Source organism: Ischnura elegans, chromosome 2 (assembly GCF_921293095.1).
Source record: "Ischnura elegans chromosome 2, ioIscEleg1.1, whole genome shotgun sequence".
NCBI lineage: Eukaryota > Metazoa > Arthropoda > Insecta > Odonata > Coenagrionidae > Ischnura > Ischnura elegans.
In genome coordinates this window covers 62,124,902-62,149,853 of record NC_060247.1, presented here as the reverse complement: position 1 = coordinate 62,149,853, position 24,952 = coordinate 62,124,902, and the positions used below count along the sequence as shown (strand labels likewise).

Sequence of the window (24,952 nt, the reverse complement as noted above, 5' to 3'; positions counted from 1 at the left end):
AGTGAATAGGGTGTTTTCCTATTTTCTTTTGCCTAAATTGAAAGATTATTACTCCTGGAGTCCATATTTCACGCTTGTAGATTATTAAATGACGATATCTCTTTTTCGCGATTAAATGAGAAGTGAAAATTTTCAAGCACGCGAAAACGCGATGGCTAAGTATGAATGCTAAGAAAAGCCCATGTGATGTCTGGCTGCTGCTGTAAGAGGTCACCTGGGTGCGAGGCTATGAATGCCACTACAATGCAGGCTGCTTGCTGCCGAGCATGGCAGTAGCGTAGAGTACCCTGCTAGCAGGTAGCGCTTGGCTTAAATAAGGATTATTAATATCCTATCAAACGAAGGAAACTTTCCGACCATAGGCAATTTTAATAGGTGATTATTAAGAGATGTTTCCCTGATCTCTGAGGATCATGCAGGCATTAATCTCAGATGATGTAAAACTCCTATCTACTCTTATAGCATCTAGGTCCCTGTGGCATGTTTGTTGGCATCACATGGGTGCCAATCTGGCCTTTTTCAAATGAGGTTAAAATTGACCATTGACATTTGTCTATACTGGGATTTCTAAAACCAAACAATTTGTATATTATGAATGCACTAATGGTGGTTAATGAATCGCAATCAATGCCTTTCTTTTTTTTTAATAAAAGAAACTACCCTATTATCATAGCTATTAATATTTCTTTGAAATTCAAGTCAGTCAAGTAGCTTGTAAGGATCTGCCTAAATGGTTTTCGGTGACACTTAATGGAATCTTCTATAATCCCTTGAATGAGAATTTAAATTTGGTAATTCCAAATTTATTTTTAACGCTCATGATTTTGATGCTTTACTTCTTTAGGACCTTTAATGTTATAAATTTATTTAGAAATACGAAGTTTAAACCTTTAATCATGATGAAACCTCTTCTTTTCCTGGATTCAAGCTTTAAGTCAATGTAAAACATAGCTGCTGGTGTTGTTAAGGTCAAAAATTGGACTAAAGGCTTGAAGGTGGTCCTTTTTTTGTATACTATCGTCCATATGTTTAAATGTCCAACCCTCCCATTGCTTTTGTTTTGTATTAAGTTCATTTTTATTTATATTTTTACATCCAAGGATTAGGTTCTTTAAGTCAAAAATACAGATGCAGGTTATTTTGCATGCCGTCATTTATTGGACTTTAAACTTGATCCTATCAGATATATTTTTTAATAAAATCAAATTACTTGAATTAGGGTGGACATATTTTTGTACTAATCTAAATTCTGTGGAGGGCATGGATAACTTTGCTGTGGACTATGAAATAGCTCTCTAAAAATGATGCATTAGTAGTAAAAATATTGTAGCTCAGGATCTGAAGAAATCAAGCTATTATCTTTCAAGTTTTCAATACACAGGGTGTATTTCTAGAATTTTGTGTGATTAACTTATGTGTTATGGTAATGGTATGGAGTGGTTATATCGATAAACCCTAAATATTGAAGAGGATTACATTGAGGCAGTAAGGACATACTACTCCCTTGAACTGGAGTGTAGAAATTTGTGAAAAACTAGTCCACTACAGTTCAAATGGCTTATGTGAATAGATAAATCCTGTAACATGTCACCATGTGGTAGCGTTATATTCTTGATTTTCTATCAATACTTAGGTATATTGGGTGTCAATGCTGGGAAATAGAAAAGTTTCAACTGCCCATGTTAGATTTCTTGAACATCTCATTTTTTACTTCATCAATATCCCTCAATAAGCAAACATTAACTACACCTTAGCAAAAATGAACAACTCAGTGAAATTGAATAACTAAGCAGTAAAAACTCTGTATGAATACATACTGCTCTGTACTTATTGCGTTGTGCTTATTGTGTGGACAGTTCATAATATGCTGGTTCTTTCCATGTCAGTTCATCCAAGCATGACTCCCACCATCTCAGATTTTGATGACACTTAACAAGTTTAATCCTTCATGTGTATATGTAGCAGTGTAAAAGTTTTTTGCTATATCTACCTGTTTTTTCATAATCATTTGAATTTAAGGTAAAACTTCAATTTTTGAAAGAAATCTCTCAGGGAATTCATGCCTCCTGAGGAAAATAAACTTTGTCTTATTTTTCATCCAGTTCTTATGAATAATGCCAGGGTTGTCATTGTGATTTCAATATTACAGTTGAGGACCTTAAATCCGGAATCCAGAAACCTGAAATCCAAAATGTTTGAAAATTCCTCTGCGTAGCCTTGTTCTGGGAGAAGTAGGAAGTCAGCACATGCTATGAACATGAACATATTAACAACCTAGGCAGGGACACATAGGGATCTCAAATATCGAATGCAAGAGCCTGAACGCATGTATAAATTGATTAATTAACAAAACATACCGCGAAGACTAGAAATCCAGAAACCCTTTGGTCCCAAGCTTTCCAGATTTGAGGTCCTCAACTGTAATTGCTAAAAATCCAAAAATGTTGAAAGTGCTCTAAACACTTGGCAGCAACATTAAATTTTAGAAAGTATTATGTTTGAAACATGGTTCTACGAAACATCAAGTATTGACCTTATGCAGCCTGATAATCAAGCTAATTAAAAAAAATAATTTTCCTAAATGTAAAACCCACCAAGTGTAAAAATAAAGTGCATGGCTTTTGGAATTGTTAGTTAGAAAATGATGGTGTACAAGAATAACACTTCTTCCCCCTGATTCTGATAGTCAAGTGTTGCCCACTCTCAATTACATCTAATGGTTGTAACTCTGCTGTTTAATGAGATTAAATTTACTCAGCTTATTACCGGAAAAGGAAAAAATGAGAAACCTGCTTTCCTCTTGAATATGAAAAAATATTGAAAGAAGAAACATGAATTACAAACTAAAATGTGAGTGTGGAGAAGCTTAATTTGGACCAACTGGATGGTAATTTCACATTGTGGCAGAGAAGTACCAGGACATGTGAGAAATCATAAAGAGGCAGCATTTTGTTAAACATTGATAGTAAATAACCACATCAGTGTGTTGACTTCTTAAGTTCTCATTGTGGAAATGGAAGGTCTAGGTTGGCTAGGTTATAGTGCATGCTTTATAGCAGATGGAAATTTAAATGGTGCAAGTGCGAAGGAAGCTATTGTTATTGATTTTTTGTAACCTGCCCACTCTCCTCTTGTAAACACCGAACCACCGTTATCAACAACATTGCAGCATATGGGGCAAGCCCCTCTCCTTACCACAATGAACATTGGGCAGAAAAGTACCTGCTTGGTTTGCTGACATCCTATCCTCTCCTGTCCTGATTTCCATCATATTTTGTGAAGAGTGCCCTCAGAGAATAGCGTTCTATTCTAGATGTGTCCATGTACAAGGTTTTCATTTTGTTGAAGATTCACCTAAGCATGAAAATGCACTTCAAGGCTTTGTCTTTTCAAATTAAAGATTTTTTTATGGATTTACAGTTAGCTTATCCATTTACGCCAGAAATGATTCCATTCAGTCTCACCTGAAACCATCTATCATATCATCTATGTGTTCCAAGATTCTAAGAAAGAGAAACTGTTAAAAATCATTTGATTTTTTGAGAGCTTGGTTTAAGCAAATTTTCCTAACACATGAAGTCAAACCTTTAAAATGGGTATGCCTGATAGGAGCTGGTGAAGAGCATCAAAAATTGTTTTAGGATTCCAATAAAATGGAATCAGCTTCATGTTCTGAAGCATTTCAGGAAAGACAATTCTCTCTTCTCATCTACATCCACATTATACCCTGAGAGCCATATTTGGAAGGAGGTGAAGTGGATGTCAGCACCTGAGGTTTGTTACATTGCAAGAGCAGAAGCAGATTAGATCATGAGAGTTGATCAAGGCAATGGGAAAGTTGGGCCCAAAGGGAAGTGTTCACAGAGGTAAAATGCTAAGCCATTAAGTCGTTTTTTGGTTCCAGTATGTGGTAAGTTATGTGAATGATTTCTTTGGCTTATCGTTTTTGGTTTGAGGTTAATGTTGATTGATACACATTCAATCTATGTTGCAATTCTATTGCACGGTTGCGTGATTGAAATATCTTACCTAAGATGATTAGTAATAGTGGTAGTTGAGTCCCAGTATTTCTTTAAATTTATTACTCACGATGATTATGTGGGCTTCATATGGGTATTCTCATATTGGCTGATCTTGGAGAAAAGTTTCTTCTCCTGTTATTAGGCATCTTCAGGTCAAAGTTGGCTTCAACCTGAAGAAGTCTGGGACTCCAGAAGAAACTTATTTTTCTTAATGCTCTCTAATGTATTTAGAATAAATATTGGTTGATGTCTTCTACCAGCTCAGGCATTTCGTTGCATTTATGATCCTGCCATTAATTTAGATGGCTTCCTTACTTGAGTACAGGCGGTCCTCGACTTTCGTACAAATTGCACTTTTGTACGTTCCAAATTGACACCTTTGACTTGACTTTTGTATGCTAAATTTGGACTTTTGAACGTTGGCCTGTAATTTTTTTTAAATCCCCACGAATGTTACTGTGCATCCCAACATTCAACTGTTTTAAATAGCAGAATATGCGAACAATAGGAACATACACAATCAAACAAATACATAGGGAATTGTTGGTTTTTGACTTTAATCAAGGCGATTTATTTGAGAGAGACCTTGCCTGCTACACGATCCTTCATCAAGAGAAGAAGAAAGCTGTAGTTCAGCCTTCATTGGAGAGATTTTACAGAAAATTGGGCTAGGCATCATCAAACAGCTGGCAATAAAATTAGTAAGTCCTTTTTCCTAATTGTGTTTTTCCCTTTGAGAGCTGTTTAATTGATGAACCTCTCAGGAATGATATTGTACGAAATATCATCCGAATTCCATTTGTCTTTTGTCTTTTTTGAATAACATGCGAAATATACGCGAACATGAATATCACCAGCCAAGTAATTTTGATGTAAAAATTTAAAGGTATCAAGAGTCAGGGTTCTACAATCACATTTTGTTATGCTTCTTGATATGTCTATTTATTTATGGTGGACAAAATAATTTGAATGTCAACTTAAAAGGTGAGAGGTAGTTTCACTCGGTACTCAGCGGAGTTCTCGTATTTTAACTTATATTTTCATTTTCAATGTATTTTCAAAAGAAATTACATGGTTTGAGGAATTTTATTAACACATTATTAAACATTAGTTATAAAAAATAAAATCTGTGTAAAAAATAAAGTTTTATTACATATATTTTGCTCTTTTGGAACATAACCCCTAATCAGCATGGAACTCAATGGTTCGAGTTTTGTACATTCGACGTACATGTTTTCAGGAACACATTGTGTGCGTGAGTTGGGGACCGTCTGTATATTATTTTATTGTAAACGTGCCCTGAGATTACCAGAGAAGCCCTCACCCACAGCATGAGAAACAAACAGCTTCTTAAATTTTCTAGGTGTTGACTATCTCAAATCTTTAATGGTATTGTAAAATTTGTTTGCCTTACAGCTATTCTTGATAGATTTTGGACTGGCCAAGAAATTTAGAGATCCTCGATCAAGGCTGCACATAGGTTATCGCGAGGATAAAAACCTTACTGGAACTGCCCGTTATGCTTCCATTAATGCCCATCTTGGCATTGAACAGAGGTAAGTTTGTGATTTAGCATTTCAAAGAATAGGGTAGTTGAAGATATGCTAAGGTATTTTATGTTGTATTAGACTTGGAGAAAACCAAGACTGGAATCTTATAAGTGTTATAATCTTGGAAGTGGAGTGCCAAATCTTGCCTTGGATCTTTTCATTCATCTAATGATCCCTTAACTATGAATTTGTCTGCAGTGATTTTGCTCAGTTTTTTAAAATTTGAAGTATAGTTAATCATTTGCCTTAGTAATTAATTCATTCTTTCAGCTTCCTTTCCTTATATTTAAGTGGCTTAAATTTTTTATCTAATCACCTATGTATTTTTGTAAAGTAAGTTGTTCACTTAAGTAATTTTTATGCGGTGACATTCGTGATGAGGTCATGTATGTGTCTGTGATAATTAAGTGGGTGTTCGTTTTGGAGTAGGATTTGAAGAATTGTAGCTCATCTGTTTTAGTCTCAGACTTCCTTAATTTTTCTCCATTTCAAGTTAGTTCCTCTTCTCTTCCCATATTTTGACCGTTATCACTCCCACTTCCAAGCTCCTCCTCAGAATTTGTGGAGACCCTAGCAAGTGGCTTCCACATTTCAATGCAACAGCATTAACCTATTTATATCTGCTCAAACAAGAGGCTTAGTACTTCAGAAAGTATCATTTTGCAAAGGTGCCTTTATCACAGGTGAAAATTTGTAGAAAAAGGTCATTTGAGGTAAATATTGAGCCAGCTGGCGTGCTCAAATTGGAAAGTGAGGGTAATGGTATTTAATCTGCGGCAATTTCAATCAGGATTATATACTTTTATATTGATACTTAATTATAAACCTAAGGCATATTTTTTTTTGTATTACCATGCCCTGAAGCAGTAGTATTATTCCAACTGTAATTTTTCCGACATAGCTCATGTACTGCCGATAACTTTTGCCTTTTTAGATAGTCCGTGAATTCATCACCTCTTTCAGCACTTGCGTCAATCAACGTCTTCATGCCACAATCAACAGTAGCAATTTCACTTGCTGGCTAAGGTTTTTTTTAATACAGATTAAGCAAGGTTGCGGCATTTTCTAAGAACTGAATACAGCACAAATTTTAATGTATAGGTCTAGCAATAGCCACGTGTTTTCACTACGAGGAAATATTTAAAACTAAACCTTTTGTCCCTATTGTTGGTGGCTGGACGAGTATGAGCTAGTTGCCAATGCACGTATTACATGTCCAATAATATTCAGAGAAGGCAACAATATAATAATGCATATTATGGAGAATACAGCTCCAACTAACTTTTGAATACATTTTTCTCAGAAATGGTACTATCATTTGCAAAAGTCTTGCAACAAATCGAGCGGCGCCACTTTCGCTCCACAAAGATTGTGCCCGGAAATTGTATGGTTTTCGGGTGTATGCAACAATCCAATACTAGTCTTCATGGTTCAATGCATGGAGAACGGGTCATTGGGTGGTTGAGGTATTTTGTCATCCTTTTCAGTCTCGGGATTTGACCGCTTCCATTTAAGTGAAATTAATGTTCATGATATTCCCCCAAACACATTGTAGCAATTAATGCAGTAGGAAAGATCGAAGGTAATTCCTCGGAGAGATTTTAAAAAGTTGGTAGCTTGGCTCTTTTTGAGTGATCTCAGCTCTTTTCAGAGAGCTGGAAATCACGAGTCGTTCACTGTGAACATGGTAGACTTTTGTTTACGGCTATCGACTCGGGTTGATGTTTTAATACAATATCTACGACATATGATACGAGGCAGCTTTGAAATTCCCAGTGTTTCATCATATAAATATCTGAGCAAACACGTAAAATATGAATTAGTTAAGCTGATCGGCATTAATCGTTGCGTAAGTAATAACAGAGTTCTCCGACGTCCGTCAATCGGTAAAGATGTATTCCTTTCCACTTATTCAAAGTATGACGAGGAAAACTTAATTCCAGCTAAAAGTCCCATTTTTAATGATTGTCGGATTTCAACAGGTATTGTTTGATAATATGTTCTACTGCTGAATTAGTGTGAATGCGAATAATAACTCTAAGCTGCTATATCGTTGATGATTAAGTTATCTTATTTAGATGCAATCATTTACATAGTATACACTGATGAATTCGGGATAATGTAGGATACTTACTTAGCATTATTAATTGAATTATCTACTTGCATTAAGTAGGTTACATTGTATTAGGAAATGTGTTTGTTGGCCATACGTTTTATGTTTAAGTCATCAGTGGAACTGCAGCTCATTTCATAAAACCTTTCAAGTCGAGTAAGAAGGACGTAAGCAAATCCTGACAGAATTTCTGTTTGTAATGAATGTATACGCTTGCTTCATTAGAAATACAAGTACCGAGTTTGAAACATAATAACAAATAATAATAACTTAAAAAGACGATACCATACCGAAATCGCAGGCGACAACATCATTATATTCCTATTGTATATACTAACCAGCCGAAATATAGAGTATGCGAAAGCCTACGTGCTCAAGTTATAATCATATAAACGAATAAAAGACTAATATACCGAGAAAGTGATTATTTTGATCAAATTCGTTCAAGTGAGAAGCCGTAGGAGAAGCACATGAAGGAGCTCAGTGTTACAATAATAACAAATAATCAAAATTACGCCTCGGTGACCTGGAGCAAGTAATAGCTCAGTTGATAAACAATCGGGCTGGTGATAGGAGGGGCCCGCGTTCGAGTCCTTCCCGTGGCCGAAATTTTTTATCCTCCGCAAAGCCGTGTTTTATTTTAAAGTTTTTTTATTTTTGAAATTTATGTTAAGAGGGTACCAGCTGTTGAATTTGAGCATTTTTTGCGTCAATTTCTAATTTAAATGACCGTGCGACGGGAATCATGCGTAGTTAGCGCGGTAGGACGAATCAATTGCGTTTTCTTGAAGGAACTCCAATCAGAATCACTGGTGAATGTAATTCCTAGTGCTATATGGTTTCCTTTACAGGTCCGTAACTGCTCAACATTATTAACCTTTGGAATGAGAACTATCGTAATAATCTAAGGTTCCATATACGTAATTTCTTAAATAGATCACTTTTATCTGATTAAAAAGAAAATTATGAATGATATTTTGCAGCGATTATGCTGCCCGCCTATGTTGTATGCTGCCTATTTGTCATCAACTTGTCGCCATTTCCTACCAAGTTAATTTCTCCAGTAAAGTTTTTCAGAACAATTTTACCCTTTTTCGTTTCGTAAATGAGCAGTGACGGAAACTTTTCTTAGAGATAGAAAAAGATATAAATTAATTGAAGAATTTTACTTTTAAACTTTAGGCTTCAGTATTCTACAATCAGTGTTTTTTTAATACAGTAATTTTGTTGGAAAGGGACAGAATGTGAGACCAGCTGATCTACTAAGTACAATCCTAGGAATAACCTATGTAATGGTAATCCTTAATCGTGCACGCACCACGGCCCTTATTTTTAAATATAGGAAAGGCTTATCTTGAGGTGTTTATCAACTATTTTTCTAGTGTGTATTTTCTTCAAGCAAATTGTGGCATCAACATGTATATATGATAGGGCTACAAATTGGCCCTATTTTCACTATTTTGGAAGTACGTGAGAATCACTTACGGCCTGCAAGTTCTACTCCAGGTAACTTACTTCCTCATCCCTGGCTGATAAAGTTGGGATAAAGATGTAGGGGAATACGAGGTGCAGGACCTATTAGCTGACGTAAAGAACTATTTAATGCCAATCAATTAAATATGGTGGAGACGACAGATTCGTGTTTTTTTCGGAAAATTGCCAGTTAATTTTTTTCATTTATTAATTCTTCTATATCGAACAAATATTTCAACAACTTAATATAAAGTCTCCTGAACGACGTTGAATCCCTAAAAAAAGGGTTACGAGCGAGTTGATTTCCGTGTTCCTAATGGCGAAATCGTGCCCCCAGCCGGCCTTTTGGGGTTTACCATTGGAAGCCAGGCGTCATAGGTAACTCTCGCCACTCTTTTAACGGGTAAATATTTTCAATTATCTACTCCAGTCAACTACGGGTACAAAAATAATCTCAAACGCCGCGACGACTTAATAACATCTACGCTCGTTTACTCAACTGAACATCGTAATGATTTCCTACGTCTCACTCCCGTGTCACGATGACCCGTTCGTGAGTCGTTCCCGAGCTACCATGAAGATTCATACCTAGATAGTGATCATACAAACTTAATGGTGGCCAGAAATCGACAATGGAGCGAAAGTGGCGCCGCTCGATTTGTTGCAAGACTTTTGCAAATGATAGTACATCTTAGAGAAAAAAGTATATTGACAATTTTGTAGATATTATCCAGGGTTCCCACTTAACCTTGAAAACCTTAAAACCGTGAATAAGCTGTGAATTTTGCATATTGTGACAAAACCTGGAAAAAGCCGTGAATTTTGTCCTAAAGCCTTAAAAATCTTTCAATCTTGATTGTATCATCGTAGAACTATGATTGACAGATTAAAAGAAAAATGGATGTTTCGGCCATATTTCAAGGTCAGTCACACCCAGACATGGCCACGGATTTGTCTGGACATGTATGTTTGAAGCGCAATTATTGGTCTTTGTCTCATGATGACACGTTGACCTTAAGCCAGTACCAAAGCCGGAATACTGGTAACCAAAGAGTTCATTAACACTTGTGAAAATTCAGACACTGCTTAACTTCCCTGGCATCCTGGTCCCTCTATTGTCCCACTCACAACCTTAGGCTGGAGCTGAATTTTGCGAACGATATGTGACGTCAGGAGAGAAAGCACTTCCATTGCCACGTTTGCATACACGGTGTCTGTCGCGTATGTTAAATTTGTAGTTAACGTGCGGCCGATGATTGTGATGTGATCAATATTTTTGCCTAAAATGGTGTATCTGCGAACCGTCAATTTGAAGACATTAAGACTGTGAAAACCTGGAAAAAAAACGTGAATTTTATAATTTAAATTGAGTTGGAACCTTGTTGCCTGATCGACAATTTTGGTCATAGCAATTTTTATCGTAAAACTAACTGTTTGGCCAAAAACAAAAAAACTCATTTTTGTGACCTTTGACCTGGAATAGAAAATTTTGCACTCACAGGAGTGATGGTGACTAAGTATTTCATTAGAGTGGTATTCCTAGCGTTCCCGTAAATTTTCAGCTTGTTAGGAATTTTTTCAAGGGTCAATGTCTATTTTGACCGGGCTAATAGTCTTTTTGTAGGTGCAAAGGAAAAATTCAGTTCCAGCGCTAATGAAGTATTTTCTTATTCATAAAATAAATATTAATTAGATAACATAAGCATCATAAATATCCCTATAGTTAAAAACAAATTGTCAGTGGGAGCATGATAAAGTGTAAGGATTATTTTTGCTAAGTTGTGCTCTAATTTTTCTCAATGGTGTGAATATTGAGGTTAAGGTTAGGTTGAAGTAACTACAAACAATTTTTAACCTATTCAAAATCCAGGTACTCATTGTGGAAAGCAATTTCTATCACCAAAAGTTGCTCTCCTTTCTTAAAACTGCTAATTCTGTTGTGTGGCCTTGAATAATCTGAGAATATTGGAAGTAGCGTTGGCAACATTCAGTGAAACATGGTTGGAGATTTGAAATGCTATTTGACATGGTCATTGTGCAATGGAGCCGAGTTTTTTATGGAATTTTTTTGTGCATATAAAACTACCCTTGAAACTTACCCACATCCCCTACAAATTTATTTTGACCACCTTATGGTGATTGGTTCATTTTTCTTGGAAGGCATCATAAATGAGCTCGAAAGTAATCCTGAATCTCAGTTTTAATAGCTTTATATATAAGTGGTACTAAAAACGTGTATAATTGGATGTATATTACTTTTGAATTGGACTTATGATTCGATTGTGAATAGTAGTTACTACTTACTTACGATCTCATATGCTAGCAAACTTGTCACTTCCTAAACATTACTGTAAATATTTTTATTTGAACTCTTAATTGTTTAACTGCACTTACTTTACAGTCGTCGGGATGACATGGAATCCTTAGGATATGTCCTAATGTATTTCAACAGAGGCAGTCTTCCATGGCAGGGATTGAAGGTATGTGTTGTGTTAATTAAATTAATTACATATTGTGATTACTGTCTGAAATACAAAGTTGAGTGAAAAAAATGAACGGGTACACAGCTTGAAAAATATTATGATTAGCATCAAGTATCAATTATAGCAGTTTTAGATGAAAATTGAACTTTTTAAATAATCTTTAGAAGTTGCTGCACCCTTGCATGTTCCTCCTCACAGAAAATTTCCTGTTTTCAATCTTTTTATTACCCCTGCTGTGTTCCTTTCCATATTTTGTCTACTCAGCATCCATCCTTTGTTACAAGTTTTTTGTATATTTATTTCAATCTTCCTGATTGTTCCAACTCTCAGGTTGAGGCTAATAGGTAATATCTCTCCCCGTTGGAGTATTGTAGAAGCTATGTTGTTGACAGAGAGTATGGTACATAACTTCTCTCTTAGGGCTTGAACTCCTGAAGATTTTTTCTCTGGTTTAATGCCACTTCTTTTGTTCAACACAATAGAAGTGAACTGAAGAGATGTATTGCTTTTTCCACTTTTTTTACTCATGTTTCATTATGAATCATAATGGGTTTGGTCCTTGTCATCTGATCTTGGATAGGATGTGGATATGTTTCCTATCATAATGTGCCATTAGCATTTTATGATTTTTTCCACTTTATTTATTCATGTGTCAGTATGAATTATAATGGATTTGGTCCTTGCCATCTGATCTTGGATAGGATGTGGATAAGTTTCCTATCATAATGTGCCATTAGCATTTATTGATCAGAGCACTTTTCCCCGTATGTTAATTTTTCAGTGAATTTCCTGATGTATTAATTTTTTTGGCGACTAATATGATTTTATGCTCTTTTGGCTCCATACTCAAGAGAAATGTTTTTCTGGAAGTGTTTACCTTTGAATTTGCTTAACTGAATACTTTCTGGAGTTGTAAGGCAGTAACACTCTTCTTTACCAAAGCGGAATTTTACCATTTCCTTAAACTTTCTACTGTCAAATATGTTTTTCTAGGCAGGGTGACAAATATGGCTGAAGTTCTTGCTCTTGAACAGCACTTAAACATTTGCATGAATACTTCCACCTGCCTTTCTTACTAGTGGATATAAAAGCTTTTCTTTCTAATAAAGCAATTAAATAAAATGTAAAAAATACCATTCAAGGGGTTACAGTGATAAATTTTCATATAATTTTTTCTGTGAAAACAGTAGAAAAAAAGGAACAGAGTGGTTTGTGTGAAAATCACTTCTTTCCTTCTGATGGTAAAAGTTGGGGCAAAAACGACCCAATTTTTTTCTATCTAAAATCCTTTCTTAGTGTGCTTTTAAAACCCGTTTATGAGGTACCTTCGACATTGTATGGCTTTATAAATGTACTTTGCGATGACGGGTGAGTGAATAAGTCAGTTAATGATGAACTTATATTTTTTCATATACTGAAATAATACTTAAATTGTTCTGTTAAATGCTTATTTTGCAGGCTGCAACAAAGAAGCAGAAATATGAAAAAATCAGCGAAAAGAAGATGTCAACTCCTGTAGAAGTTCTTTGTAAAGTAAGTTAATGTCAGTTTTATGAGTTACTAGGTATGGATATGATTTGTCTTTTTCCTCTCTGAAATGACATTTTTCTGTCATTACACCACTCATCATAGCCACCTTTTATATCAGCCTATTTATTATATTTTGGTTGAATTGATGAAGGAATTTGAATCTCTGATATTATATTTTTTATATTTGTAGGACTCTAAAAATATGTACAAATATTTTTATATGATGGTTAGTTTCCTGGTTTATTCCTCGTCGACTAATTTTTGGCGGACGACAGTTTCGAGTGCGTTCCAGCTCTCGTCTTCGGGTCCAAAATAATAACATTAATTTTGACGGGAGCTGGAACACGCCTGAAACTGTCGTCCGCCAAAAATTAGTCAACACGGAATAAACCTAGAAACTAACCATTAATTTAATCACCACGGAAGCCTCCGTAATAATATTTTTATATACAGTAGAACTTGTTAAGTATGTTTCTGAAGGGACCACAAAAAATGAGCGTACTAACCAGGAAAACGCTCTAATGAGGATAGTAAATATTAGCAGTTGGGGTAATTGCAATCTGTGTAAAAGTCGTCATAATCACAATTACTATCGGTAGTTCTCGTGGGATTGCCTCGATTGCTTTAGATAAAGTGGGAATTGGATAAGACTCATTTCCTTCTTCAGCATCATCGTCATTACTTCCATCTTCGTTTTCTTTAGACTCCTGTTTGTGAATTTCATCGATTGATATGGTACAGGAAACAGTGAGATCATCATCACACTCACAATACTCGTTAAAATTAATGTCTCTGTAAACTAATCTAGGGAACAGAAGATGAGGACCTCGGGGTGGGGAAAATTGTGGATGCAGGAATGTTCAATCCTCGTGCTAATTCCACTCGCTTTACGAGTGGATTTTGGTCCACTTCCTCGAGAATTTCAGTCTTTCCTAAAGTTATAATCTGGTGATCTATATGTTTTCTCTCCATTTCAATTGTAATTTAACTGCCCTTGTGATGATAACTTGTGCAATAGCAACAACTGCCCACTCGCGAAATTTGTGCAGTGTGTGGCAAAAAGGCAACAGAAGGTGAGGAGCTCGGGGTGGGGAAAATTGGGGCTTCTCATTGGTTGCATTTTGCATTGGCAGACATTCCCGAAAAATGGCCTCATTTTATTATTCATAATGTCACAAGAATTGAGAAATGCATTTGGATAAATCACAGTCGTAGTAAGAGAGATGTGGAATGTATGTAAGATTGTAAATGGCTGATAGTAATAATTTAAATCATGAATTTGGAGGTTTACAACCCTTAAGAAGATAGAAGATAAAGAATTGCGGGTTGCATCATGGCAAGCAATTGAGCTTACTAACCAGGAAAGCACGACTTTTTCAAAAGTACTAACCAAATTCTTTTACCTGTATTTCGTTTGGATAGTACTGGGACCAAGAGAAATCGTCGTACTAACGAGGAAAATGTACTAAGGAGGAACGTACTAACCAAGTTCCTCTGTATTTTATATGCATGCATAATTTTTTTGCTACTCAGTGAAAGTTGAATATCAGTTTTGACATGCATTGTGGAAGGAAGACTACTTCTGTTAGAAACTAAATTAGAAGCCCACAGATTATCAGCTTGATAACCAAATTATTAAATGCTTTGCATAGCAACTAATTACACAAGATTTGTCTTTGATTTATCATTTGTTTAAAATTGAGTGATTAATGAGCGTATAAAAATTATAAGATCAAGTTATGGTGTTTCTGTTGACATGAGATAAATTAAGTTAGTTCCAATGTTTAAGGAATTTTAGGAAGTGTTTAAATGTTGAAAAAAATTCAGTTAGTTTGAGAGTATGCCCTCTTGTGTTCATGCAGTAAGAAAAGATGTAAATATATATTAGCTTTACGTTAAAAATATGTGAAAATCATCTGAAGCTTAGGATAATAGGAAAATTTGGTGCCATTAGTTTTTATTGTAAGCTATTGGGTGCTCTTTATTGATTTTCAATCTTGAAGGGTTATGGTTGGCATCCAATTCTGTTGTTCACTATTAGCCTTACTTCTGTTCATAGGTAAGCAGTTCATGTCTTTGTAATCAATGGAGTGTTAAATTTTAGTGCTCCAGTAATGCTCTTTTGTTTTCTTTCCTTGATTCTGGTCGCTGGATTGAAGATTTACTTATTCTAATGTATTCTTAGCTAATATTAGTACCTTTTTGGTGGGTAATATTTTTCTCACACATTTTGACACTCCTAAATGCTTAGTGTAATTTCCTCAGTCAAGCATTGAACTTCTGTGTTATTAGTTCCTAGAATACTTTTGGTGCTTGGCAGAAATGTGAACTTTCTCATAAGTTCAGTATTTTATTATTTTGTACATTATTCGTAGGGATTTCCTGCAGAGTTTGCTATGTACCTCAACTACTGCCGTGGTCTCCGCTTCGAAGAAGGCCCGGATTACATGTACCTGCGACAGCTGTTCCGTATCCTGTTTCGCACGCTCAATCACCAGTATGACTATACCTTTGACTGGACCATGCTGAAACAAAAGGCAGCCGTCTCGGCGTCTGCTTCATCGACACCAGTCATAACAGCGCAGAAGGGTGGACAGACGAGCACTCCTCCCAATGGGGGTGGAGCAGCAGCAGGTGGGGGTGGTGGCGCTGGGGGCGCCGCAGGTGGTGGTGGGGGTGGGGGGGGAGGGGGTGGAGGCGAGGGGATGTTACCTGTACCTAGGCTGAAGTGCTTTAAACTTCATCCGGCCATGCCAGTGATCACTCAAGGTGAGAAGGCAGGGGCCGTTCCCTCTGCGTCCTTCCCAGAGGGTGCCACCGAGAAGCACCGGGAGTGAGGAGAAAGACAATGATTGCGAGGAACTATTTATTTGAAAGGCGAAATGGCCAAAAATTGAATTTGTTTCACTAAACTCTCCATTTGGCCCTCTTTTTCCTAGATAGAACTTGGAAATACTATATTCCTCTATCAATTATTTCTGTTCTACCTTTTCTTTTGCGTCCCAAATTTTATTGTCTTTTAAGAAAGGGGAAGTGAATGATGGACAGCTATATATGAAATTTGACTTTCACTATGCACTCCTTGAAGATTTGTTTTGAATGTAGTTCATTTGTAGAAATTCATTCATGATCAGGTGTATCAGTTACTTCCGTTATGCATCAAGGAATGTAATTCCCAGGAATCAATCAGTTTCTGCCATTTTTTACCTGTAATTGTAAGGAATCAACTCTTCAGTCAAAGGTTCTAAACCAGTAGTATTTCCAAAATTTCTTCTGTGTTAGAGTAATCATTTCTCATCTCTGATCATCAAAATATCTTTTCCTTCAATTGTACATCTACATTATCCCTGAAACTGTGTTCTTTTTCATTTGAACCCGTGGTTAAGTTCGTTATTATCAATCATTTGCATTTCAACCATGCCAGATCTTTTTGTGATTATTATTAGGACAACATCGCAGTTTTTTGTGAATTTTTTTTACTACAAATCATTTGTTATTAATTTGTACTCGTTACTTAAAATTTTAACATGTTTAGGAATGAAGAAATGTATTCCTTGATGTGGCATGCCATTTCTTGTAAATATGTAGACAAGATATGATCATTATTTATCTGTGGGGGTGCTTGGTAATTGTGATGGAATGTTACCAGACATTTGAATTTTGTATATAATAATAAAACAGGAAAAATTACAGTAAATGAGCCCAGAGTATTTGTTCTAGTTCCATAGATTTTGTAGTAAATAACTCATTCCACAGCTTTCAGCTATTCTTTTCCACAAGTGGTGGTTTGGATACATTGCATGCACATTCAGATTTTTAAAGAATGCTGGCTTTTTTATATTTTTAATCAAAAACCGTGAGTGTAATTTGCTAAGCTGTATCATTCTTGCAAAAGAATAATCCAATTTTATTATTGGCGTATTGGTATTTAATAGTTCTGTTGCATGACCAAAATTATTCCTTAATTTTCTGTTTTCCTGTAGTTTTGAAAAGTTTTCGCAGCTATTATAATTTTCTTTGCTGATTAATGTAAATGTGTAGGTTAAAGTTATTTTTCTCCAGTATTGATGTCACCTGGAAATTATGGCTAAATTCTTGGAGGGTGAGCCTATTTAACTATTGATGAGGGACGTATGTGTTGAATTCTTGTCTTTGTTAATATCCATGGATTGTAAATTTATCTATTTTGTGGAAAATTAATCACAAAGACATTGCATAAGAATTAATTCTCGGCATGATAACTTGAGGTATAAGTAATAAAATAGGTAGTTAATTATAGTGATGAGTATGCCGATATTGAAGGCATTTAATGAGATGATATTGAGATTGACTCTTCCCACTATTTGCATCAGTGCAGGATTACCATCAAAATGCCAGTTTGATATATTTCTTGATATATTGGCTTGCAAGGGTGATGATTCTTAGTTGCGTGAATTGACAGGTTTATTCTGCATGCATCACTTGTAGGTTGAAATATTTGTCTTAATTTGGATGTTTCATGGTTACCAAGTCCTTTCATTTGTATTGAGTTTAATGAGAGAGTCTAGTGGTGAATGCATAAATATTTAACTCTTCTTTAAGCTAGGTATTCAAAATGAATTTTGCATTCCTTGGATGCTAAATCTCTATTGGTATTTTACATATGGGATGGCAGCCCTTATCAATATTTTAAAATACATCTAGCCAATTGATCATTGGCCTCATTACCCTAAATAATGCAATTATGAGTCAAGAAAATGTTATAACTTTTTTGCATTGAGCAATTCTATCACAAATTTTAATGAAAAATTGTATTTGTTTGATAGATTTTAAATAACTGATGTCGTAGTATTGTATGAAAATGTTCCCGAGCAAGATTGAGTTTATTTGAATGTTACTATGAGCAAAGATTTTTTTAAAGTTACCGTGTACATATTTGCTGACAAAACTCAATAGGGCTACAATCTGGCATGCAAAGTGTTTAACTGTTTGTGGCATTTCTTTACTACCCCTGTAGTGACGTCCTAAAGTTTTCGAAGTAGGTGCACACGAATTTTTAAGCTTGTCTCATCTGTCAGCTCCTTGCTTTCATCTCCCCATTGCTAATGTCTTGCCTTCCACCCCTGATATAGTTTGAGGTGGTACCTCTGGGTTCATGATTTCTGGATGAAGTAAGCACCAGTATTTAGCCAGTAGCATGATTTCTGTGATAAGATTTTTGATGCCCTGTTTCCATTTTTATAAAGGATGAGATGCTAATGCGTGCAATTTTCTTTTGTCCCTTCCACTTGGTAGAGAATTCATTTATTCTTATCATGATGTTTACCTGTTCATTTTGCATTCTATGCTAGGCAGTTAGTTAATAGAAGAATAGTGATGTAGCTTGTGATGAATCTGGGCGTAACTCTGTTCTTTTGACTGGCACGTTAAACACAGTCTCTCTTGATTTTTGAAAATCTAAGTCATCAATTCTGCATCAAGTATATAGGCTGAAAGCTGATGATTAAGTGATACATTTCTCATACACACTTTTGTAAGTGAAAAACCCTTTAACAGGATGGTTGTGAATTCAGGAAATTATTTATTCCCTCTTGATGGTAGGGATATAAAATGATTTCGGAGTCACATAGGTGTTTTCATGAATTACATTAGGTTTCCAATTCATTGAATTCATTAAAATGGAGAGGTATATTTGCGTAGCTAATGCAAATTCTTTGGGGTGAAATTAGCCGTGGGAACAATCATTATTCATTCCTGTGGAGTTAGCTTGTTTTTCACCTTGAGTGTGTCTGCTCAACTCAATCCTCCCTTGACTGTGTCACTGGCATGATGACCGATGTTATCCTGAGCCATGGAGGAAATGGCTATAGTCATATTGATTTTAAAATTAGTCTACTTATGGCAGGGTCAATCTTTGCTATTATCTGTTTTGTGATATGAAGTTGGGCAGGTGATGACACCATGGTAGTCATAAGGTTGAAATGGTAAACTTATACAGATTTCTCATGAGACAATGGATATTAAATTATTAGATAAACTGATGTGTAAAATTTGTTAATAAAGGTTATGTTATGTTAATATCCTCATACTTACAGCATAAAGTCATTTTTCTATAATTAATGTTCCTATTCACCATTTAAACTTATTTGAATTATTTTGTGAAATAAGTGATTTCAGATTTGCCATCATTATCACCTTAGTACCATTAGGTTTGATTTTAGTTAAATTAAAATTTCCTGTTTTCAAAAACGTTTTCTATTGTTTTGAAATGAGTTTTCAGTCGTATTGATGCTTGCTGTAAGAACTTGTGGATTTGTATGCAACATGACCTTTCTGTACTTTTTTTTTTTCGAACAATTAGTATATTCATCAATTTTCCCTTGGGATTAGGGACCATTGCTAACAATGTTAATCGGTATTGTCTCTTGTTATGTGGTACTATATTTTCTTTGAATTGTATACCCTCATAAATGTCCTCTTACAAATTGTTGCCCTTCTCTAAGTATCCCCACTAAAATGAATTTGTGAAAAGAAACAAATAAATCAACTGGAGGTTTGCATTTGTATTATTTGCTTGAAGTATTCCCTTTATTTATCATGTTTGGCCTTATAGCTTAGATCTTAAAATTAAATTTGATTCCTGTTCATGGTGCTTGGCACCTGTGTGTTAAAGGCAGGGTAATCCGAATTACATTTAATCTTCATACAAAGAATAAAAATATGTTCATAGTGTACTTCAAATAAAGATCTCTCTTCCTATTGTTAAAAAGTTTTGCCTGGGAGATTTTACTAACTTAACATCTCTTCTCACTAATGCTGTTCATTGACATTCCATAATTTATTTAATGCCTCTCTTTAGAACTTGATGCTTCAGTGAATTTTCCTGTGACAAACCTCATTAATTCAATGAAAACTAAAAAACTAAATTTAAGTCTTAATTAACTATTCAGGCTAGTGTTGATCAAAATTTAGATTGCACATTGTGGAATCAATATGTTGTAGACTTAATTATGTGGAATCAATACTGTGTTTGCTAAAACTTAAAACATCTTGGCTTCATAAATTATTATTAGGCATCAAGTGATTGGTTTCTAATAGTGTTAAGTGCTTTTATTTGTTTGGAGTGGTGTTCATTTTTCTTTGGAAAGGACTTTGTGCACCATTTTATAAATATAGTATTCAAGAGAATTAATTTAGTTAACTTTCCATTGACATTTTTTTAAGTTGTCAGTATTGTAATTGCCAGTCAATTATGGTTCATTAATTTGTTGAGAATAAGATAGAAACTTTAAGAGAGCTATTATATTTATTTCTCTATAGATCTATTCTTATAAGTCACTTAATCTTCGAAGCATGTGGATTTGGTGGAATTTCTGTTACTTATGTGGTAAACATTAGGAAAATGCCTTGTGCCAATGCTTTAGCTCTTTGGAAGTGAGCTAATAAGTTATATGTTCCTGGAACGTTAAAATTGGTTTTGGTGTGCATGTTTGCATTTGTGTTTTTCCTATTAATTATAAATTTTGGATGGATAATGGTGTGGGGAAGTATAGAATGAGTATCTGTCTTCTTGTAGAAGCTTGTATGAGGTGTCATTTTGCATCCTTAAGCCATTTTCATGAAATGTCAGTATTATTTATCTGAAAATCTTTATATTAATTGTTTGTTTTTTTGAACTTCATTTCACTTATTGCAAATTCAGTCTGATTAATTAGATTGAATGGACTACTTTTATGCTTTCAGTGGTGACTGTTGTGGTAGAAATCAAAGTTGCCCATTGACATTTCATTATTATTTAATGACATAAGTTCTGATATTATATATTTTGGCCAAGATGTTAGCTTTCGCAAGTGTTGAAGGTTGTGGTATTGTTTTTGTTTGATTTAAGGTTTGTTCTTCATTTAGCGAGTGTCTGTATAATTTGAAAAAAGGATTATTTTTGCAAACAGTATTACATATTCTGATGGGAATCATCTCTTTTGACATGTGCTGTAAGCGTGTGGCTGAGTCAACCAGACAGGTCAAATTTTTTTTTCTTCTTTGCAGATAGCCACTAAAGCAGAGGAAATCAAGGACTCATTGGTTCATCAACTGTTTTTAGAGTAATGGTGTGTTCACCATTGGCCATGAAATCTATTTTACTGTTCCTTCAAGAGAACTAATGGTTTAATTTCTTGGGAAGATTGTAAAAGAGAGCAAGCATGTTTAAGCATTTCAGCTCTATCACAGCTTTGACAAGTTTGTGTGTTTGTATAGAACGTTTATATGTGTGGAGTGATTGTTCTGAGTGAGTTTGAGGACGTTAATCCCCCAAGTGGTGGTATTGATTAGCTAAGGTCTGGGGGTTTTCTCAAGTGAATGAATGCGGGTGAGAGTGTAAAATTTACCTATTCATCATTGGTGAATAGAAGTATTGATTATGTGCTCCTTGAGTCTGAGAAAGTTGCTTGCAGATGACCATTAATGCTGGAAAAGGTTGCATAAAATGGTCTATTTAGACTCAAATGGATAGGAGAGATATGCCTATGCTGCCAAAACTATTTTTTGGGAATGATATATTTGAGTAGTGAAACTATTTGAGTTACATTAGACCAGAAATGGAAGTGTAGGCTGATCAACAAATAAGAGGGACCTTAAAACCTTCATTAGGGCAAGAAATGCCTTAAGGTAAGGCTTATTGCCTTGAGTTTTGATGTTGGGATTGGTAGACCTGGTATCCCATTAATCTTTATTCTTTTCTAAATATAGGCTCTTATTTTGCTAATGGCTAAGAATTTCTTTTTTACATTTAAGTTTAAAAATGGACATCAGAAAGTACCTGCTTGTCCTCTTGGCATATTCAAAAATGTTTTATTTAGATGTTTTGATGCTGGTGTGAGGTGTTCAAACAATTTCTTCTGAAACTGCATACAAAAGTGTACATGGGCTTAAGTGTACTTAATCTTTAATTTTCTTCTCCTTTTAGCTTAATACGAGTGAATAATTCTTCAGTTTTATGTTCCTTCATGGCCCATGTAGTGTAGAGAATTGAATTTCTTTTATTTGGGTTAGGCTGTTAAATGTAAAGTCTTAAATGCATATGGAATCAAATAGCTGTTCAACGAATAGATTTAGAAAGACTTGCTGTTTATGTAATGGTTTCATGGAATGAGGCAAACCAAGATATAAAATTACAAAAATTGCCTGTGAAAGGTTTTTCTGAATCTCTGCACATAAATCACAGTTAACAGATTTTTCATCCCATTGGCCATTAACTATGGCGTAGTCTTATATATATCTATATAATTGGTATGGTTGTATTGGAGATGTAAAACAACTGACTGACTAATCCAATTTGTCTTTTGGGTCTTCTATCAAATATGTTCATGTAGACCCATAACAGTTAATCTTGAAGCATATAAATTTTGATAGTTAATTTTGTGCACTCCTCAAGTATGATTGACTGGTGCCTGTTTGATGGAAAGCTGGGGTATGTCCATTGCGTGTGTCATCTGTGCTTTTACTTTAACGAATATGCATACTGTAAGAAAGAATTTAAAGATATTATCAATTGTAGAGTTCAAGAAACTTTTTTTCAGTGACAGTGTGGTATTTCATCTGGAAGTTAGGTTATTTAATTATCACCATTCATAATTGCCTAAAATCATAATTAAATTGTGAGCTTTTTCAAAGTGTGTCTGGGGGTGCATGTAAGGATGAATTTTCCAAACCACTGATAGTGGACTTAGTGTGTCATACATCTGTCCCTAGGCTATGGAATCACATTTTTTTAACAACACGCAAATAATACAGAAAATAACTTCTCGAGTTGTGTGAATTTTGTCCTTAAAATTTTTTTATATGGTGATGAAATTATGCCAAACCAGCCAGTTGGCCACCATTCAAGTGAAATGGTCATTAATGAAAATGCTGTGGCATTAATTTGGTTATTGCAATGGAAGTTCATAAATGATGGTAAATGATTGGGAAATGAAATCTTTTTTGTATTTCCTCAGTCAATTTCTTGAACGACAGAAAGGTTTTTCTTTCTGCCTACTCAGAGTAAGTGAATGTCAGATGAAGAGCCAGATGTGTTCATAAATATATAGGCTAATTGAGGCTGAATCCTAGAAGAAATGGAATACTTGAATGAAATCCTGAGAGACCATATGGTTGTCATGTGCAGAATGCAGATTTATATTGTTAGTACACGATTATTATTGCGGTACTGATTATTTATTTTACTAGAGTACATCTGATTTCTGTTATGTGATATCAATTATTAACTGTCTTATGTTGGTCTTGGTTCAATTTTTTATCTCAATTGTCGTTTGCATAATTGTGATGGTCGATCAACTTCTCTTCTAGTTATCATCCTCATTTTGAAAAAATATTATATTTCAATGCTTTTTCAATCATCCTCATGACATCTGTGATTATTGTTTCCAGTTCACTTGTATGTGTTTAATTACTGTAGGTAGGACAGATGATGACAATAAAAAATTCTTCAAAATGAATTAATATGCGAGTGTTTAACTTTACCTCATTATCTCACAATATTTGTTCTCTTTGTCTTCTCACTCAAAATGGTTAATTGTGGCATTGCATGGCTCATAAATTTCTACTATTTTTTGTTGAGATCCAATTTTGAAAGGCATATAAGCCCTTTGAAGGAATAGTAGGTAATGGTTAAACCTATTTGGCTTGAATTTTCCTGCTTTTAGGTTGCTGTTTTTCAGCTGTATGTTCTAAGTGATCTAGTGGCAATAACAGCTTGAAAACTCGATTGTGCATGGCATATGTGTGGCAAGTATAAGTTCTTCCTAATTTAGACTCATGGTAGTGCTACAATAAATTTGAATTGGTAACACTGTTAGAGGCAATTACTGCAGCATAGTGCTGGGATTTTGGTTCTTTTTGAGGATTTGGTTCACGTGATATGAATCACGTCAATGATTCGACTATTCAAATCATTCATAATGAATGAGAAACCTAGAAATTTATGAACTGGATCAATTACACATCTGTTGTGGATCTTCGTGATTTTTGATTTCATTACAGATGAAAGTTCAAGAAATCAGCATACATATTTAATTTCTGTGGCAGATTACACTAGATAAAATAGTAATTTTGTTTGGGCCCCCACTACCGCTGACAGGTTACCCATTCAGGCCCCCCACCTAGGCCCTTAGTTTCTATACTGGATCCAAGGATAGATTTAGGGGGGTCTAAGGGGTCATGACTCCAAATTTTATCAAAAAGTTTAAATTTTTATTAGTTAAAAATTTTTTGTCTTGGAAAGGAGTAAAGTGAGTGTAAATGCAAATGCATGGCCACAAGTCCCAAACGTGAGAGAAGGTTTAGTTGTATTTATCCTATGGCGTAGAAAGCTCCCTACTATTAAAATGCCCCTCTCTCCCGCAGTGGCGCAGCGAGGGGGGGGGGGGGTTTAGGGGATAAAACCCCCTCCAGAGCTCAGAGAAATTTTTATGTTTAATCCATTGTACTTAATTAGATTGATATTGTTAATAGAATAGCGTAAGGATTAATAAAATATCCCTCAGAAAGCCGTAAAACTCACCATTTTGAAGCATTTACATTATAAATCTGCAATTCACTAATCTCTCACCTACCGCTTATCCTGGTGGGTGTACTAACCCCCACACACCCCGGTATTAGTTGCACCCACGGTCTTAAAATGTTGCACCTAAACCTCCCCCAGCCTTAATCCCTGGCTGCGCCCCTGCTGTCCCGGGGGGTATGTATTCCATACTTCCCGGACCCATGTAATGCCCCCCCCCTCCCCTTTCATACTGAATCCGC

General features: G+C 35.2%; 1 protein-coding gene across 1 annotated transcript in view; it reads left to right on the top strand.

The window, feature by feature from the left end:
* LOC124153831 (casein kinase I) overlaps positions 1 to 23,646 on the top strand; it is a 45,026-nt gene extending 21,380 nt beyond the window's left edge. Inside the window, exons 4-8 of the mRNA XM_046527210.1 lie at positions 5,439 to 5,578; positions 11,560 to 11,638; positions 13,100 to 13,174; positions 15,547 to 15,805; positions 21,197 to 23,646. Of these exons, the coding sequence (XP_046383166.1) occupies positions 5,439 to 5,578; positions 11,560 to 11,638; positions 13,100 to 13,174; positions 15,547 to 15,805; positions 21,197 to 21,207 (564 nt within the window). The 3' untranslated portion in view covers positions 21,208 to 23,646. The remainder of the gene's footprint in view (positions 1 to 5,438; positions 5,579 to 11,559; positions 11,639 to 13,099; positions 13,175 to 15,546; positions 15,806 to 21,196) is intronic.
* The last annotated feature ends 1,306 nt before the right edge of the window (positions 23,647 to 24,952 follow it).